The sequence below is a fragment of the Equus asinus genome, chromosome 12, assembly GCF_041296235.1.
Source record: "Equus asinus isolate D_3611 breed Donkey chromosome 12, EquAss-T2T_v2, whole genome shotgun sequence".
NCBI classification, from domain to species: domain Eukaryota; kingdom Metazoa; phylum Chordata; class Mammalia; order Perissodactyla; family Equidae; genus Equus; species Equus asinus.
This window is the reverse complement of record NC_091801.1, coordinates 2,374,929-2,394,818: the sequence shown is the minus strand read 5'-3', so window position 1 is coordinate 2,394,818 and position 19,890 is coordinate 2,374,929. Positions and strand designations below refer to the sequence as shown.

The following is a 19,890-nucleotide window of genomic DNA, read 5'->3' as shown; positions in this document are numbered from 1 at the left end:
AGTATTTCTCTCTGAAGGAGCTCTAGTTGCTAGAACAAATTATATATACATATATCAGACTGACAGGTAGAGAAAAGCAGGAAACAATCTAGCCTGTAACAACGTTAGTTTCATCATCTACTCAAACATAACTAAATTATTAACAAAATATAACAAACATAAGAAACTCTAAGTGCTCCAGGTGTTCACTTGAGGCTTACCTGTGGCTGCGGCACAAACCAAAGCAGCCTGGGAAATGACTTGATAAGTTTCAAAACCCAAGTAAGACAAGGCTGAGAGCAAAAGGCTTCTTTTGAAAGCTCCTCCGTTCCCCACCACCTATGGAAACAATTATGGTCAGAACTATCAAACAGAAAACTTGAAGGAACCGCTACCCCAAGAAAAATTACATCAATTTTCTCCCACCCCCAAAGCAATCAATCCAAAGAATTCTGGAAGCTCAAAATTTACTTCATCAAATTCTTGAGGAAAACTATTTCACATTATTACCTTACAGGGAGAGCATAACCTGTTAAGAAGATTCTTAATGACTAAATGTGGTAGCTTATCTAACAATCACAGTCACGCTGAAAAGTGCTGGATTGGACGATTCACATCTTATTTGAGGAGACATGGATATTAACAAAATTGTATGAAATAAAATATGATACCAAATATAAAAAATATCAACCTTAAGAAAAGACAAGATGAAAAATATCAAATATGGTAATTACTACACATAAAAAATGTACACGGCTTTAAGACATCTTCAAAAATGATCCATAAAACGCAGTTTTAAAATAAACAACGAATAGGGGCTGGCCCGGTGGTGTAGTGGTTAAGTTCAGTGTGCTCCGCTTTGGGGGCACGGTTCGCAGGTTTGCATCTGAGGCGTCGACCTCCACCGCTCATCAGCCACGCTCTGGAGGTAAACCCACATATAAAGTGCAGGAAGATTGGCACAGATGTTAGCTCAGGGCTAATCTTCCTCAAGCCAAAAAAAAAGTATACCCAAACAGATTTAGAAATTAGTTTTCATAATTATGGCCAGGATTCTCAAGACCAATGGCAAAGGAGGAGTATATGGATACCACTCCAGCAACACCTTTTCCCATGACAATTTTTCTTTCACACAGCATCATTTTTTCCCTTTCTGTTGACTTATTCCCATCAGTATACAAATAAGTTATACAATCTTGGTAAGCTGTGACTTTTCCCTTAAAAACAAAAACAAAAAGCTTCTTGTTGACTTCACATCTCCCTTCAGCCTCATTTTCCAACTTCTCTTCTCAGCAGGACTCTTGAAAAAAGTTGTCTGTTCTCTGTCTTCCTCTCTTCCCACTCTCTCTCTTTTTTTTTTTTTTTAAAGATTTTATTTTTCCTTTTTCTCCCCAAAGCCCCCGGGTACATAGTTGTATATTCTTCGTTGTGGGTCCTTCTAGTAGTGGCATGTGGGACGCCGTCTCAGCGTGGTTTGATGAGCGGTGCCACGTCCGCGCCCAGGATTCGAACCAACGAAACACTGGCCCACCTGCAGCGGAGCACACGAACTTAACCACTCGGCCACGGGGCAGCCCCCCCACTCTCTCCTGAACTCACACAAATCAGTTTCACTCCCCCAACTCCGCTGATGGCATTCCAGCTGAGGTAACCAAGGACACTGCTGTTCCCTAGGGTCACTTCTGGGTTCTCCTCTCATGTGGCCTAGCAACAGCATTTCATAACTAATCACGCTCTCCTTTTTTTAACCATGAAGAGATGTTTAATTTTTTAAAACAGCTTTATTGAAACATAAGTGACATACCATAAACTGCACACACAAGTTGTAATGTGTACAATTTAAGAACACGTATAAACCCATGAAAGCTCTGCCATCACCATCAAGATAACGAACATACCCATCAAGCCCCAGCCGCGTGCCTGTCCTCCCTCCGCCCCGGCCGCGCCCCGCGCTCTGGAAGCGCTCTCCACCTGGCTTCTGGAATCTACTATCTTGATTTCCTCCTGTCCTATAACTGCTCCTTCTCTTTGTTGGTTCCTCATCTCCAATACCTCACTGCCCAGGTGTGTCCTGGGCTTAGTCTCAGACCTTCTTTTCTCTTTTTGTAGCACTTTGGTGACTTTGCTTCGTTTCATGGCTTTAAATACCATCAACATGCCAAAAACATGCAAACGCAGTGTGAAGCCCAGATGCCTCCTCCAAACTTGAGACTCACACATCCAGCTGCCTAATCAACACCTGTCTCCACGTGAAGTGCAACAGGCCTCTCAAGCTAATCAGCCAAAACAGCTATTGTTCCTCAAAACCATTCCTCTCAGTTTTCCCTTTCGTGGTAAATGCCAACTCTATTCTTCTAGTTGTTCAGGTTAAAAAAAATAAACAGAAAACCTTGGAGTCATTCTCCACTCTCTCTCTCACAACCCACATCTGAATCCACACCTTAATTTCTCACACCCTGGGTTGGAATAAGGGATCCAACAAATTCCAGTTTGCTGAATGCTTTATTTACTTTCTTGAGCATGAATATTCAAGACATTGCACTTAACTGGATTCAAAACCAATCTACAGGAAAGCAGTAAAACTAAATTTGACTCTTTTAACATTTAATTTGTTGAGTTTATCCATATTTACCAAAGAGAAGCAAGGTGGGACAGGAGCAGAGTATGGGCGTGGGTGTGTGTGTATGGTGGTGGTGGTAGCTAGAAAAAGAAGAGAAAAAGACTAAGATTTTATCAGTAAATCTCCTAGTTCCCTATTCCTCTGGCAGAGCTATTACATAGTGGGCAATGTTGCACAGACTGCTAGAGCCTGAGAAAACGATACATTTAGAGTGTCAGCTTTCTTGCTTATATCATGCTCAATAAACAATATTCTCGCTTTCTTAGAGGGAAGAAAATGCATTGTTGGGAAGCTGACGTTTATATTTCTTGTAAATTAATGAAGTGACAGTTTACCAGTAGGACTCTTATCAGCTTGTTTAATGTGAAGCAGCTCTCTGCTCATCTCTGGGAAAGCAATAAAAATCATGTTTCTGGAACTAAAAAAAATCAATTAAAGGAATCAGGACTCAGTGACACCTCCAAGATATTAACAACTTGTTGATATCTTAGACATTATCTGAGACAGCCAGAATGTGCTATTTCACCTTGTACTTCCAACACCAAGCACAATGCCTTCATAAATTAAATTCTCAAAAAATATTTGTTAAAAAATATATACGCCTGTTGAACAATAGCAGCAAACTCTTAGAGATGTCTCTCTTCAACATTGATTATACTAACTTCAAGCTGGAAGGAATTCAAAAATACAAACTCATCACTAGATGGAAAGGAATGTGTCATCACCACCTCCTAGTTTTCCTCAACTTCCTGTCAGCTCCTTCTCCTTTAAATGCCGGGATTCCTCTGTGGTAGGTTCTAGGCCTTCTTCTCGTCTTACTGTTAAATACTTTCAATCTCTATCATGGCATGATTTACAATTTATCCTAAAATCTCCTGAATCTGTATCTACAGCCCAGACCTCAGAAGGTAAACACCAGAACTATCAAACTACTGTTTATTCCACATGTCTACTTGGTTATCTCATCACATTCACCTTAATTAGCCCCAAACATAACCCATCTCCTCCTTTACCCACTAAAGTACATTCTGCAGTCCTATCCCAGTGAATGGCACCACCATCCATCCCGCTGCTCTAGCCAGAAACCCGAGAACGTTCCTGGACTCCTTCCTTTCAACTCCCACACCAATGCTAGCTCTCAGGTCCGCTTAAGTCTATATCCTTAATATCCTCTAAATGCATCCACTTATTTCCATTTCCATGGCTACCACTGAAGTTCAAATCACCACATTTCCCACCTACCTTATAGCAAGGATCTCTCATCTGGTCTCTGGCATCCATTCTACCCTTCCATTCTTGACATTAGATAAAGTTACTTTTTAATGCAAGTCTGCAATCAAACGACTTCCTTGTTTAAAACTCTCACGGCTTCCTACAACCTTTAGAACAGAATCAGAAATACTTAACATGGTTTAGAAGGTTTTCAGGATCTGCTTGTAGTAGGCAGCCTCTAAAAGGGTGCCCGATGGGTTCTGGTTCAAGATGGCAATGCAGGAAGATCCTGAACACCTCCTCCCACGGACCTGCCAAGTCTACAGCTACACAGAGAACACCTTCCTCGGAAAGAAACCTAAAACTAGCTGAGTGACTCCTGCACATCCGGCACATGAGAAAAAACCCACGTCACAACAGGCAGGAAAAGGTGAGACAAAATTCTGCCACAAAACCCACCGCTGGCACAGTGACCCACAATCAGGAGGGAACTCACACCCCCAAGTTTCCCCCTGAGGAGAGAAGGGTCTGAACCTCACATCGGGCACCCCAACTTTTAAGATCTGCACCTGAGAGCCCCCAAAACATCTAGCGTAGAAAGCCAATGGGGCTTGCAGCCACGAGACCCACAAGGCTACAGGAACTGAGACACAGTTCTTAATTAGGGGGCCCGCGCAGACTCACCCGACCCGGACCCAGCGCAGAAGCAGCCAGATGAAAAGCGCCCCGACTTTCCGTGCAAGAGGCTCTGGGGCAGACATCTAATGCAAGACGCGTCTGGGGGCCTCTAGGAACCTTTTCCCGAGAGCCTGGAGGGCGGATGCCATCGCTGCGCTCTCCCTCCGCCCTGCTCCGGGTCCTCATCTCTCGAAAAGCAGCCCATGCACACGGCCGGTGCCCGATTCTTGCAGGTGTCACCCAGGGGACGCCCCGATGGCAGGGCTCCGGCGGTGGGCGCGGCCCACACTCACAAGTCCCCCAGGGCTGCGACAGACAGGAGGACAGGTCTTGACTGGGTATCCCTCTCCCCGCAGGGCCCGGCACAGGGTCACAGGTGAAACGCAGTCCCGGGCTCCGGTGCAAGAGCCCCATCAGCTTATCCTCCTATTCAAGCTCCCAACTGGGTCCAAGCACCACGCTCCCCAGGGACCAGCGGCCAGCTGGAGCCCCTCCGCGCTCGTCCCCCACCCCCCAGGGTGGGCGCGGCGTCCCGGGGAGGAGAGCAGGGGACCGCCGTCGCGGTCCCGGCGCCTGCAACATCCTGCAGCATCCCCCAGCATCCTGCAGCATCCCGCCCGCGTCGCCGCTCGCTCCCCACCCTCCAGCCGGGACGCCGGTACCTCGGAGCCGCAGAGTCGCCGAGGGCCGCACCGACTCCGCCCGCTGGCCGCCCCCACCGGGAGCCAAGGCCGCGGGGGTACGACGCGCCAGAGCCGCGCGGCAAGCGCCATGACCCCGACTCGCCGCCTGATGCTTCACCCACGGGCCGCGCGGAGCGAAAGACGCCGGGCGCTTCCGGGGAAACCCACCTCCATCTGCTTCCGGGTCGGCACCGCCTCCGCGCCTCAGCTTCCGGTCCGCGCCTCGGGGGCGGGAAACACCCCGATTGGGCAGGACTCAGCGGCCCTCCTGCGCCTGCGCAGAGGCGCCTGGGCGGCGAGCGGGTACCAGTCTCGCGGCCGGCTCGTTTCTGCTCCCGCTCACCGCAGGCGTGGTGTGATTTGGGCACGTGGATGGATAGATCCCCAGAACGGATCTGAAAGCTCGGAGGTGGCCCGAGAATTGATGCGTGCGAGGAAAAAGTGACTTGCTATTTATAATTGTCTGCTGCCTTCGCAGTCGGGAGCATCCTGATCCTAGAGGGCCCTGTTTGAGAATAAGCGCTGGGAAGAATGAAACTGTTCTGCACGAAGAAGGGACAGCGAGCGGTTGAGAGAGGGAGGGGCAGTTCCTGGGGGCGAAGAGTGAAGCCAGAGAAGATGAACAAGGGTTGCGGAGCCCAGGCTGGTCTTGGGGAGAAAGAGTGGGGAGAGGGGCCTCTCGACGGGAAGTGATGCTCTTGGCTGCCTCGGGATCGTGGCTTCCCCGGCTCCTCCTCAAAGTATTCAGAGAGATCCAGACCTCCCAGCAGGGTGCAGCTCTTTTGGAGGGAAGGAAGAGGTTTTGAGTCCCACTTCAGAGTTGACGTGGGTGGAAACACAAGCTGCCAGTGGACTACCTAGTGTATGGATTGCAGGAACATTTTCTATGGGTGGTAAGGGAAAATAGTCATAGTTTTAAAAATTAGGTCGCATTTATGTAGTACTGTTAATAGTACACAGTGAATGAATGCACGCTTATTTCCTTTGATCCTCCCAACTACCTTGTGAAGTAACTGGTATCCTAAATTAATAAAGGAGGGAACTACAGCTCAGAGATTTGTTAACCAAGGACACATAGCTAGTAGGTATCGTTAGAAGACTGCAATTCACAGCTTCTAACCCCAAGTCCAATGCTGCTTATGTGTGATTGCTGCCTCCACTACTTCGCATTACATCAGCCACATTTGTTAAGGATTACATCAGTGATATCCCTATTTTCTTTGTTTTCAAAGTATATTTAAATATATATATATATATATATAGATCCTCTTCCCAACTTTCCTGAACCCAGTCTTTTTTTCACAGACGGAACCACTTCTGTGTATTTCTACTGGTAGCTACCTCAGTATTGCTAAATAATATGTTTATACCACTGGATGCCATGATAATCCTGAAATTGAGCTTCTGATAGCTCAGCCAGAGTGAAGTTTTAAAGTTTTTGTTTTGAAAAAATTTAGATCATCAGAAAAATTGCTGGAACTCCCATATATCCTTCACCTAGATTCAGCCGTTGTTAACTTTTGTCACATTTGCTTTACCTTTCTTTACATGTAATATGCATATTATATTTCCATTATTGTTTTCTGTTGTCAAAGCTTTTGAGAGTAGATTACTGATATCATGACTTTTCATGCCTCCAAACAAGGACGTTCTCTTATTTAGTCCCAGTACAATTATCCAATTCAGGAAATCGAAATGGCACGATACTATTATTAATATACAAATTTTGCTTATTGTCCTAATACCATCCTTTATAGCAATGATTTTTTTTCCCCCAGCTTGGGATCAAATCCTGATTATGTGTTACATTTAATTGTCATGTTTCTTTACTCTCTTTAAGTCCGTAATATATCTGTCTTGGCTCCAAGTACACTATCTTTTCTTTCCTCCACTGAGCCTGAGACCTGCCCTATATGACATTCTCTCTGTCAGCGTTCCTTCTCGTTCCACAACCTTGGCACCCTGCGGCTTCTTCCCACCCCACTCCAATAGTCTTTACCTAGCTAATTCCTATTCATCTTTCAGCTCTTTGCACAAATGTCACTTCCTCGGAGAAATTTTTCTTGATTCCCCCTAATATACTTTCATTTCCTTTAGGGCTCTAAGCACGTTTTGTAATTTCATTTTTGTATTCCATGATTGTTTGTTAATCTGGACTATATTTGAGGTACAGTTCATAAGAATTGATAATATGTGCCTTTGCTATACTGTAAACTCAATGGCATGTGTGACTTTTGCCTATAACAGAGCCTGGCACAATTTCTTCATGCATTCAACAAATATTTGTTGCATATCTATAATATGCTTGGTACTCTTCCAGATGTGAGCAAACAATTCCTAGTGGAGTATATATTTTAGTTGAAGAAAGGTAGTAAGCCAGATAAATAAGTAAAAGATGTAATAGACGATAAATGCTAAAGAGGAATATAAAGCAGGAAGGAGTATAGAGTGTATTTCTTTGTAGGCACTGCAGTTTTAAATAGGGTGTTGGCTGCAGAAGACCTCACTGATGGGGACAGTTGAATAAAAACCCAGGGAAGAGGGAGTGAGCCATCAAGATATCTTGGGGCAGAGCATTTTGTATGGAGGGGAAGGAATGTGCAAAGGCCTGAATTGGGAAGGCAAGTGGTGTTTTCCATGAGCAGTAAGTCCACTCTAGGTAGAGTAGAGTGAGTAAGGAGGAGAGTATTAAGAGACAAGGTCAGAGAGGAGATGGGGACCAAGCAGTGAAGGACGTTGTAGGCAATTTTAAGAACTTTGATTTTTTCTTTGTATGATTGTGACATAATCTAATTTACATTTTTTTTAAAGATTGGCACCCTGAGCTAACTTCTGTTGCCAGTCTTCTTCTTTTTTTCCTTCTTCTTCTCCCCAAAGCACCCCCAGTACATAGTTGTATATTCTAGTTGTAGGTCCTTCTGATTGTGCTATGTGGTATGCTGCCTCAGCGTGACTTGATGAGTGGTGTCATGTCTGTGCCCAGGATCCAAATTGGCAAAACCCTGGGCTGCCAAAGCGGAACCACGGACTTAACCACTCAGCCATGGCCACAAGGCCAGTCCCTAATTTATATTTTAATTACATCGTCTGACTGTTTTGAAAATACACTGAAGGGGAGCACTAGGGAAGCAATTAATAGGGTATTACAATAATCTAGAATGAAATAGTGGTGCCTTGGACAAGGCTGGAAGATGTGAGTGGTCAGAATCTGGATATATTTTGAAAGTAGAGTTGACAGGATTAGCTGACAGACCAGACCAGATAGGGATGGGGGTATCAGAGGAGAGACTCAAGATGACTCCAAGAGTTTTGGCCTAAACAATGGAAGAATGCTTTGCCATAACTCGAGTTGGAGAACACTGTACAAGGGACAGCTTTGAGGAGGAAGATCAGATTAGATTTGAAATGCTTATTAGATATCTGTGGTAGCCAGGCTTCAAGGTGGCCCTCGATGATCCTTACCTCCCGGATTTACTCCTTTGTGGAATTCCCTCCCACATTAAATCAAACCTGGTCCGTTTGACAGATAGAATACTGCCAAGGTGATGGTGTGTGAGTAAGCCACCTTGGAAGTGGATCCTCCAGCCCCCTAAGATGACTGAAACCCCACCTAATACCTGACAGGAACATCGTGAGAGATGATAAGCCAGGACCCCCCAGCTAAGCCACTCCTAAGTTCCTGAACCACAGAAGCTGTCTAGTTTTAAGCCCCTAAATTTGATGTAATCTGTTATAGCTCAGTAGATAACTAATCCACCATCCAAGTATAGAGTAGGGAGTTGGAATCTAGAGTTTCTGGGCTTGTAGTTTGGTAGCCTTCAGAATATAGATGGATTTCAAAGCTGTAAGGCTAGATGAAGTAACTAAGGGTGTGAGTGAAGATAGAAAAGAAGAAAAGTCCAGGAACCAAGCTCTGGAGCACTCTAGTGTAAAAACTGGGATTATGAGGATCAAAGAAGCAAAAGAGATGAGAAGGAACATCCAGTGAGGTAGAACACCCAGGAGAGTATTTTGTGAATATCTCATTCATTTTAGGATCCATTTAAATCTCCACCAGGTGTTGAGTCCCATACTTGTTTCTTCCTTATTTCTACAACCTTGTTATGCCTGGTACATAATATGCATTCAGTACATGTTGAATAAATGGGTGAATGAATACAAACAACAGTGGAATAGATTTTAGACTATAGTTTGAGGAGAATGAATAAGTGCATTGAATAGCTATGGCGCCATGTATTTAAATGAGAGATTACTTATGGGTACTAAAAGTACAAAACCATCCCCTTGTCTCTGCTGTCTCCCTATTTTAGTGGAGACAAAAATCATGAAGGTTGGGTGTAGATACTACGTATTCTGGAAATTTTGAAACTTGCAATTAAATTAGTGATGCCTGAAGATCGTCACTTAAATGTAAAAACAGAATCAAAAGTAAAACGAAAAGGTTGTTTTTACCAACCTTTAGTAAAAACAAAATAAAACACTTCTTCTTCCTCCCCACTAGGCTCCAACCACAAAGGCCTTGTTTCTGTCCCTGCCACTTGCGAAGTCTATTCCTGCTTTTGCCCCTGCTGTCGTTCCACTGGCCTCTGATCTTTGCATGACTGGCTCTTCCTTATTTTCAGGTCTTAGACCAAATATCTCCACCTTAGAGAGACCTTCTCTGATCTCCAGTCTAAATAAGCTTTCATTATCCCCAAGTCCCTCTCAATCACATCGCCCTGTAGTATTACTTCCCTCATGGTACTTACAGCTATCTAAAGTCATCTTGTTTGTTTTCAATAACTTATTATTTGTTCTCCCACTAGGATAGAAGCTTTTGTCTGTCACTAGCTTCTCACAAATCTAGAACAATGCTTGGCCCATAGTAGGCCCCCAGGAGGTGTTGAGTAAATAAATGAATCGTCACTTGCACTGATGCGATTATTTAAAAGTGTCTAGTTCTCATTTTTTTGGATTAAAAGTAAAGTTTTTACTTAGGAAGGTATATATCTTTATTTCCTTTTACATTTCTTCTGTAATTAAAAAATTTATCCTTTGCCCATTTTTCTTTTCTTTTCTTTTTCTGAATCAGCTTGAATGTACTTAAGATACTAACCCTTTCTTTGACTGTCAGGTTTGCGGCAAATATTTTTCCCAATGTGTTTGCCTATTGATTTTGTCCCTGTTTTCCCTGGGCAGAAGTTTAAACTTCAAGCAGTCGAATGTAGCAGTATTCTCCGTAGTGGCTTATTTGTCTCAGGCGGCATCGAGCAGTGTCAAGCGGGGTGTTCTGAGGTTAGTTTACTTAGAATCTGTGACTTTAGGCAAGTAGCCAAATACTTAGCTACCAAATCTCAAGTTACTCAGTGGCAGTTTTCTCATTTGCACAATGGGGATCAGGGCACTAAATATGTCACAAAATTGTGAGGATTAGATGCACTTAAGGATGTAAAATGAGTCCGGTATTGTGCACACTGGAATCGCTCTCAGTAAGAATGGTTAAGAGCTCCCCTGTCACTACTTTAAGGCTGATTCCTTCCTTGTTCAGATAGTGGTACAGATTTTCTCAAGTATTTTTTTTCTTTTCCCCAAAGCCCTCCAGTACATAGTTGCAGGTTCTAGTTGTGAGTGCCTCTGGTTGTGCTATGTGGGACGCTGCCTCAGCATGACCTGATGAGTGGTACTAGGTGCACGCCCAGGATCTGAACCGGGAAGCCCGGCCCCGGAAGCAGAGCACGGAACCTAACCCCTCCGCCACAGCCAGCCCCTCAAGTATTTTAGTTCTTTTATCCTTCAGGAATTCATTTAGGTGCAAACATCTGATTTTAATGCCTAAAGTCAACTTGGAGCTTTCCGTACGGAAGTGACCTGCTAAACGGCCTTACAGCATCAGCCCACAGGCAGCAGCAGACCGCCTCCGGGGTACCGGGCTGGCCGGGCCTGGGGCGGGGCCGCGCCTGAGCCACGCCTACCCCTCCCTCTGCTCCACCCGCCCCACTGCCCCGCCGTAGCCCCGCCCCATAAACGCCTCTGGTCCTCCGCCCCGCCCCGCCGCATCAGCCCCGCCCCCTCTGCCCACCCTCGGCCCCGCCCGCCCCTCCGCCGGGCCCTCTGCCCCACCTCGGCGCTGCCCCATCAGCCCCGCCCCCCACTCGTCCCCCGCCAGCCCTCGCCTTAGCCCCGCCCCTCTGCTCCCTCAGCCCCGCCCCTCCGCCCCGCCCCAGCCCCGCCTCCCCCAGCTCCTGCCTCCCCCAGCCCCGCCCCTCCGCCCCGCCCCAGGCCCAGCCTCCCCCAGCCCCGCCCCATCCGCCCCGCCCCAGCCCCGCCTCCCCCAGCTCCTGCCTCCCCCAGCTCCTGCCTCCCCCAGCCCCGCCCCTCCGCCCCGCCCCAGGCCCAGCCTCCCCCAGCCCCGCCCCTCCGCCCCGCCCCAGCCCCAGCCTCCCCCAGCCCCGCCCCATCCGCCCCGCCCCAGCCCCAGCCTCCCCCAGCCCCGCTCCAGCCCCTGCCCCGCCCCATCCGCCCCGCCCTCCGCGCGGGCGCCCGTCCGTTCCGCGAAGCCTCCCGCGGCCTGGTCTCGCTTCTCGCTAGCGTCGCCCCCGAGCCGGACGTGAGTGCGGCGGGCCCCGCGGTCCCCGGGCCCTGCGGGAGGGGGCCGCGCCGGGAGCGCCGCCGTGGCCGGGGCGGCTTGGGCCGCGGTGGGGTCGGTGGAGCCGCGGCGCCCCCGGGCTGGCCTCGAGCGCAGGGCGCGGTGCGGGCCCCGCCACCTCGCGGCGGGCAGGCAGGGGCGGGCTGCGCCGGGGCGGGCAGCAGCCGGGGAGGGGACGGTCCCGCCCCGCCCGGGGCGGCGGAAGCTCGCTGAGGGAGTCCCGGGGGCGTGGGGAGCTCTCCCGGCGGCCCCGTGCCCGCGCCGGCCCCGAGCCTCCGCCGTGTCCGGGGCTGCGGCCGGGCGCCGGCCTCGCGTTGCAAGGGGATGCGCGGGCTCGCTTCTCCTCGGTGTGACCTTTCCGCGGCTGCCCCTCTAACTGCTGGTGAAATAGAGGGCAGGGCGAGATTGAACATAGCGATTATCGATTACGGGACCCCACAACACTGCCAGACGATCTTTATGTATGTTAGCTCATTCACTGCTCACAACCACCAACTTAAGAGGTGTGCTCATTCCCTTTCATGCGCCGGGAAACTCAGGTTGAAAATTTCCCAAACCTGACACAAGCGGTAAGTGGTAGCCTGAGGGTTGGAATTCTGGTCTTTATGATTTCAGAGCACAGGCTTGATGGCTTGGTGTAAAGAACATCACTCTTTAGCAGAAGAGGGATACCTGGATTTCAGATCTGTGCTTTGAGATGTGTTAGCTGTATGAGCTTGGGCAGTTTACTTAACCTCCCAGGGCCTGTTGCTGCATTCATAAAGTGGAGATAAAATATCTCCTAGGTCACAGGGTTGTTATGAGGATTCAATGTGTATTGAAAACACTTAACAAAGTGCCTGGCACACATTTAGGCTATAAACCTATAGCTTTGTATGTCCTGCTCTTGTCATTATGGGGTCAGCTGACTCCAACTCTGAGCCAGCCAGAGCCAAACCAAACTTGTGCAGGCCTGAAGTACAGGTAGAGGGAAGCAGGTAAAGATAAGAAAGAGCTGAGAACAGATGGCTTGTATGATGACAGTTCAGTGACCACAATAGATGCGTCTCTGGCACCCAGGGCCGCTTTTCTGCCTTTGAGAGAGTTTTTAAAAAGGCAGTTCCTTTTGACTGATAAATTGGAAAAATGCATCCCTCTCTGAGCTAAAGAAATTCAGAGGCAAGTCTGTGGGGCTGGGCCAGGCTGAGGCTCTGGACGTGACGGGGGCCGAATCTCAGCGCACCACAGACTGCGAGGTGCCTGGCACAGACCCCACGAGGAAGTGTGCAGGTCTCTTTCAGGATTTCTTCTCTCAGATCCGGACCCTGAGCAAAGGAGAGGGACAGGAGCTTTCAGGATGGGGCAAACAAAAGGATTCTTTGCCTTTTTGGGGTTGCTCAATGACTGACCACTTAGGATTTTAGTGTGAACACTTTGTAGGCAATGATCTTCATTTCTACGTAAATTTAAGACAACCTAAGTATCGCACATTTTAAAATATTTTATTTTTGTATACTCTTTACAATGCTGTTACTACTGCTGCCCTGCATATTTCCATCGCAGCCTCTGTTCAGATACCCAGTTCATACTGTACCCCAGCTCCTATCAATTCTTGCTATAGCTTTAGACGTGCTTGCCTTGCCCTCCCCTTTTGGTACTATTGCTGCACTTTTTGTCTACCATTGTTAGAGTTTTCTTTTCTCTTTCTTTTTCAAAACTTTCTTTACTCAGTGATTTAGTATGCTAGAAAGTTTGCCTGTCTGCAAAACTAGGAAAGTTAGTGTTGGATGTGAAATATGATTAACATTTCGACTTTCAAGGATTTGTAATGAGTCATCTCTGCTCATCAAAGCATGGTCTTTTAGATGGGTCTGTTAGCAAGGATCAATGCCACTTTGGTTGGTGGTACTCAGCAAGTTTGAGGAGTCCAGGCGTGGGCATTTAGTGTACCCATGATTACCTTCACCCTACAGGCCAGCTTTCTTCTCACCAATGTTGTTCCTGCCTGTTCTTACTTATCTCGTAAGGATTACTAGTCAAGGTAAAGTCCAAACAATTAGGTGGGATATTTGGTAGAAGATTTGTCGAAAGAAAAAGTGGCTGAGAAGGAGAATTAAATTAGCACCTAAAAGTGAAGTATCAGATTTTAATTACCTACATTATTTAAGTTTTTGATATGATAAGCAAAAGCAGACATTATGTATACATTTTGATAAGATTATGATAATTACATTTAAGCTGATTATGCTGGTTTAAATGTATTTGAAAAAGCTGACGGGGTTGGGAGGAGGGTGTATTGGCATTCTTTTGTAGAGGTTATTCTTTTAATATATGACAGCTTACCAGTATGCAATCATAATTTTTAAAAAGACATTAAAATTAATGTAATTGTCACACTTACCAATATAAATTAGATGGGTAGCATATTAATACAGTTTCCTTGTAAAAAATGGAAGAAAATACTACATACTCATTTTAGCAAGTCATTTTGAAATGTCCTCTTAGCAAGCGGATGGATTATGTCTGGTTCCTGTGAAAACTGCCACAGCACCAGTGTGGTTGCAGTATGCCTTGTCATCAGGCTGTTTCAATTTTCTGAGCTTTTAGTTTACCATGTCTCTAGACCCTAAGGTGATAGACATGTTAAAATAGGTATCTGCAACTGTAAAGAGGAACTCGTCTGTCCACATTTTCATCTGTGTAGAGGTCAGGATTTTTTAAAAAGAAGCGAAAATCAAAACAAGTATTTCCTGATGGCAGGGTCAAAATAAGTTTATAAAATATCCAAAATCACACCCCACCTTCAGTACTACTTGCTCCCCTTCTCTGCTTTGTCTCTTTAGCACTTGCTACAACCTAGCGTATGATATGCTTTACTTACCTTTTTTATTGTCTGTTTCTCTGTAGTGTAACCTCATGAGGGCAGGATATTTGTCTATTGTCTATTTTGTTTGTTGTTGTCTCCTAAGACCTTAGAATTGTGCCTGACACACAGTGGGTACTCTGTACATATTTGTTGGATGAGTATGGAGTGAAGGAATAAGTACTTTGAAACTGTTGATATTGGGAAATATAAAGGTGTTTGCCAGAAAGTTAAAAACAACGGAGATGTGTGTGCTAAGCAACCATAAAGTAAATATTCTTGCAATCAGGAAATGTGTATGCATCTCAACAGTCCTTGCCCAAGATGCAAACTTTGTAACCTTGAGCAGTCGGAGTTGTTGTCGCAGCTTTAAACGGAAAGAATGTTCGTATCATTGTTCACCACGAACTAGTGAGGAGCACATAGTGACAAAATGTCTTGTGCAGTTAGATACTGTACATGCCTTGCTAAGAAGAGAGGGAGGGGGCGGAGTTTCAGAAAGCATGCTTTCTGAGTCGGGCATAATCGGATTATAGGGGCAGGTAAGAAGTTCTGATGAGTGGTCGGACATCTGGAAGATTCCAGAAGGTGGGAAGTTCTTCAAGCACTTGGAGAGGAACAAGAACCCCAAAATTGATGTGCCTTAATTTAACATCCAGCCTGCCCACTGCCCAGCTGGCCAGAGCTTTACCTAGTCCTTGTAACTTTAAAACTTTCCAGCTGAGCATCCTGGCATTTTCTGCTAGGGGTGCAGCTCTCATTTTCATCAAGGCAGTTTTTGGTAAAAGATGATTCACTTCATAGACGCGTACTCTGTAGCTAACTTTGCCAAGATGGGTGTTTCATGACTGAGTCAACACTGAGAGGTCACTCCTTCTAACTTTTAACTCCTCTCTCAGTGCACCTACCATCAACTGTTCGTTTGGTAGGCTTGAAAATAGAATCAGTGACATTTCTAAAATGTGTCTGCAATAGCCAAGGAATTAGTAAAGCAGTGTAACCTGAACTACATGTTAAGGAAACTCTAACCTACTGTGAATCATAGAAGGGATCAGTATATCTTAGGAATTTTCTAGAGAAATCAAGGAAGGGGTCTCAGTCGATTGCTCACTTTGTAGCAATAAGGACAGGGTAACACTGCACATGCTTCTCATGTTTAAAGTAAGAGTGATCAAGTGGTAGCACTTTCTATTCACTCCTGCTTCCCCCAGTTCTGTATGTTTAGGTATCAGTGGTAATCTCACTATTTAGATTTTGTTCAAGACAATGCAAGAGTCTGGAAATTCATTATAAAAAATGTTGGCCAAGAACTGATTCCTTTTGCTGCCATGATATGAGCTGAGAGTTTAATGATGGGAGATTCTGTGGATGGTAGTAAAATTCACTTCCTTATTATGCCGCGTGTGCCTGATAGACGGGGCCCTGTGTTTTGTTTGTTGATGTGCTTATTTTTTCGAGTCATCTGAGAATGGATAGGGAATTTGATAACAATTTCAAGCAAAGGTAGCTAAATAGTGGGGAGATATCTAAATGTATTTTTTTCAGATTCAGCTTTTTCGATAATGGGAAATGGAGGCTGGATTTGGAAATTTTATCATTTTTCTTCCATTTCTCTTTTTAGTTCTTATAAATTTTCTGCTCTTTTTTTCCCCCCTACTTTTTCAGTACTACTTCCTAAACAACTTCCATATTCACCGTAATTAAATTAGACTCCTAGAAACTGGAGGAGGCCTGAGAAGTTACTTAAAGTGACTGGCTCAACTCTTAGCTAACAATTGAAAACACTGGGGCCTCGAGAGGTTACAGCACTTTCCCGTGTGTGGTGTGACTGACACAACTACCCTCCAGTTTTTTAACTCTGATCCAGTGATCCTTCCTGTTTGTTCTTCTTCACATTGAAAAGAAAACGTGCCTATTTCTCTGTGTACGTGCTTTTGTGCTGGACCTAATTCTCTATCCCCATTTCTAGTATCCCATGGCAGGTATAAAAAAAGAAAAATGTGGGCATCACTTTCTTACAAAATACAGGACAAGCTGTGTGTGAATTCCTTTCATATGAGTTTTTCACTCTCAAAGTCTGGATCGTAATTTCTGGATAGTGGATTATTCCTGAGAATAAATGTTGCTGCCCCAAGATGGTCCAGCAGTCCCCTCAGAAAGCATTGAGGTCCTGTGACCCTCATGTAGGTCTGTGTGTGAGGAGACTCTAGCAAGGAGACAATGTTTTCTTTGCCTGAAGTAATTTGCGGTTTAATGGGCTGTCTTGAAGAGGAACTGCTCTGATGTAAATATCAGTCATTCAGTTCTGTTACTCCTTTGGCAAGCTACTCTTCTTCTGGTTACATTTGTTTAAGAAAGATAGTAATAGTGGTAGCTTAAATATTTACCTTGTAACTTTTAATATCCTGTTGATTAATTTGTGTCAGACTGAATATTACATTTGATATACTAACTGGAAAGCCATAAGGAAATTAATTAGAGATTATTGCTGTTATACTAAATAATGATTATGAGGCTTTAGTGCCCTCAGGGAATTCTGGCATTAGGGGATAAAAATCTGGGTTCTTGTCCCCACCCTGCCACTTGGTAGCTTGTTTATCTGGGAAAATTTTACCTTTTTGGAGAAACATTTTTTTTTCCTAATAGACACTATGCATTGTTTTGACAATTAGTAATGTGGTGAAAAGTATCAGCATACTCTGGGGCAGTCCAGATATTTGACTGCTTCCTATTATAGCCATAGCTGTGGAGTATTGGCCTCTTACCATGTAGTAGTAATCCTTGTCCTGCCCAATTCACTAGGGTTTTGATGAGGTTCAGAAGGCAATATATTTGGAAGCACTTTGAAAATTGTAAAAAGCAAAACCAGAAATTATCCAGGTCTATGGAATTATTAACTTTCCAGTCCCCTTTCCTCCCATTCTCCCCTCTACCACTCTCTGCCCTTAAATTTCAGGTGAAAAAAATCCAGTAGCATGTGGCAACAAGAATGCAAATTCTTTTATAGTGGGCTGTGGTTTTAATCCTCAATAAAAGTAGAAATCTCCTCCAGGATATTTTTTTCTCCAGTTCTGAGAGCATCTTGCTCCCTGCCTGCACTACGCAATTTTATATTGTCGTATATTATTTCTATGTGCACATAGCTAGCTAGGTATTTATTTTGCTTTTGTTTTGCATTCTCCTTTCCCCTCCCCCCCTCCCGCCCCTTGGCATTTAGAATACCTAGGAAGTGTTCAATCAATAATTGTTGAATGAGTGGCTCTCCAATATAGTTATAATGACCTCAAAGGTCTATTGCTGTGTCGTGTCCCACTGTCCTTCACATAGTAATGGGGACACAGTGACCTCTTATGCACATAGTAATACATACCCTTGTCAGTTTGACCTGGGTAGCGTAGCAGCTCTTGGAGTTGCTGCCGCATTAGCCTTCCCTCACTTTTTTTGGAGGGGGACACATTACTGTTTTGAGCTACAGAGTTTAAGAAATACTGCATCGGGTGTGTACTGCTGATGTTGCTAGGCCCTGTTCCAGCCCCAAGGTTGCTCCAGCTCCCTTTTGTTGGAGGTCGTGCGGGATGCGCTATGGACCAGCTGCCCCAAGGTTGCTCGGGCTCCCTCCCATTGGAGGTCATGCGGGATGCGCTATGGACCAGCAGTTAGTGAATCATGGTATTTGAACCAGAAGGAACCTTTAGAACTTTTTGATGCTGCTGACCTCCTCATGTTGTAGCTAAAGACTGAAGTTTACTAAAGGCCTTGGTGGGTGAGCACTGATTTTCCCTCCCAATTGTTTTAGGACAAATAATGAGTCATTGTCACTGGCCCTGGGCCTTCTCCCTAGGGCACCAACTATGCAGTAGCTGAGATGAACAAACCTTCTGAGAGGATGTAGGAAAATTAGCACTTATCTGTAGTCAAGGCTGGCTGATTTGGCAAATTAATTTTATGTAAATCTCAGGGATTCTTTTACTGTTGTCATTCCAGGGAGCTCTTCATAAACAAGGATGAGAAGAGTGCTTTGTGTCTTACAATTTAATAATAAGCTATCAGTGCCGAGACAATCAACTAAAATATTTGAGTAGTTAATAAAATAATAATTGCTGTAATTCACAGAACGTCTAGTACATGCCGAGCAAGCTACAAACCTACGACTGTCAGTTGTTTTTTTAATCCCCATTTTGTAGATGAGGAAGTTGAGGTTTAGATGGATAATTTGGCAGAGCTGACATGCCCAAATAAATAGAAAGAAATTTGAACCCAGCATTTTGACTGCAAAGTTACTGCTCTTTCTGCCACACATAACCCGTGCCAGTCATCGTGCTTTCGGATGAAGAGGAAGCCATAAAATGTGGTCCCTGTCCTCAGCTCGCAGGACATGGAAAGGGTGATGACCTACACATGCAGTAACAACAGTGGAAAGAACATAGGATCAGTGCCATAGCTGCACTGGGGGTATAGCAGCAGCTTGTCGTTTGAAGTGGATCTTGAAGAATTTACGTGGGCAGAGGTAGGTGCTTGGGTAGGCTGAGGCAGATGTGGACAGAGCCGTGAATTCCGGGCTTGGCTAATTGGACTAGGGTAGCCCTGGGCAGCCAGTAATGATTTTTTTTTTTTTTTTTTTTTTTTAATGAGGATGTGATGGGAGAGAGGATGGTGGTGGGAATCCCTGTTAGGAGACTATTCCAGTAGGCAGCTGAGAGCTACAGGAGACCTGAAGTAGTTGTGACTGTGGGTCACATAGGGAAGGGTCTGCTCTTCCACATTTGAGGGATTTGGGGTTGTAGGAGGCAGAATCTGCATGACTGAGTAGATGTAAGGAGTTGGGTCTAAGGGAAGATGGGAAAAGACGGAGCAGACAAGACTTCAGGATTTCCAGCTAGGGCATGGGAGTGACCATATGACTTAGATTTCATGTGTCAGGCCCTGCTTCAAATATTGGGTCTTAATTTTCAATTCCTTTGAGTTATCTGTGTTGTATAATGTTGATTCAGGAGAGTGACGGTGACTGGGAGATGGTTGAGATGTTGAGTATTTCTAGGGGTTCTTTGCATTTCAGAAACCAAATGGTTCTCCACTAAGTGGTCCGTACAGTGGAGAAGCTGTCGTTTAATCCTGGGGCATGTGTATTCCTCTGCCTGGTCCCTTATCGCAGCCAAGTCCCCGATTTTCTATACTCAGAGAGTACAAAGCATTTGTTTTATTTTCTCCCCTCGTAGTAGAATACCCTGTTGCTCTTTTTAAAATTGTATAC

At 45.4% G+C, this 19,890-nt stretch overlaps 2 protein-coding genes across 14 annotated transcripts in view; one reads left to right on the top strand and one right to left on the bottom strand.

Annotated features, from left to right (window-relative positions):
- RMDN1 (regulator of microtubule dynamics 1) overlaps positions 1–5,378 on the bottom strand; it is a 39,856-nt gene extending 34,478 nt beyond the window's left edge. Inside the window, exons 1-2 of one of the 4 annotated variants that reach the window (XM_044780345.2) lie at positions 5,152–5,378; positions 201–318 (exon numbers count right to left, since the gene is read on the bottom strand). In XM_044780345.2, the coding sequence (XP_044636280.1) occupies positions 201–318; positions 5,152–5,262 (229 nt within the window). In that variant the 5' untranslated portion in view covers positions 5,263–5,378. The remainder of the gene's footprint in view (positions 1–200; positions 319–5,151) is intronic. The other 3 variants (XM_044780348.2, XM_044780347.2, XM_044780346.2) reach the window with 3 other exon arrangements.
- Positions 5,379–11,564: 6,186 nt separating this feature from the next.
- CPNE3 (copine 3) overlaps positions 11,565–19,890 on the top strand; it is a 176,684-nt gene continuing 168,358 nt past the window's right edge. For 6 of the 10 annotated variants that reach the window (XR_011493077.1, XR_011493076.1, XR_011493078.1 and 3 more), the window contains exon 1: positions 11,565–11,758. The gene's annotated coding sequence lies outside the window, so the exon portion shown is untranslated. Of the gene's footprint in view, positions 11,759–11,980; positions 12,367–19,890 lie in introns of those variants that run through there. The other 4 variants (XR_011493080.1, XM_070480962.1, XR_011493079.1 and 1 more) reach the window with 2 other exon arrangements.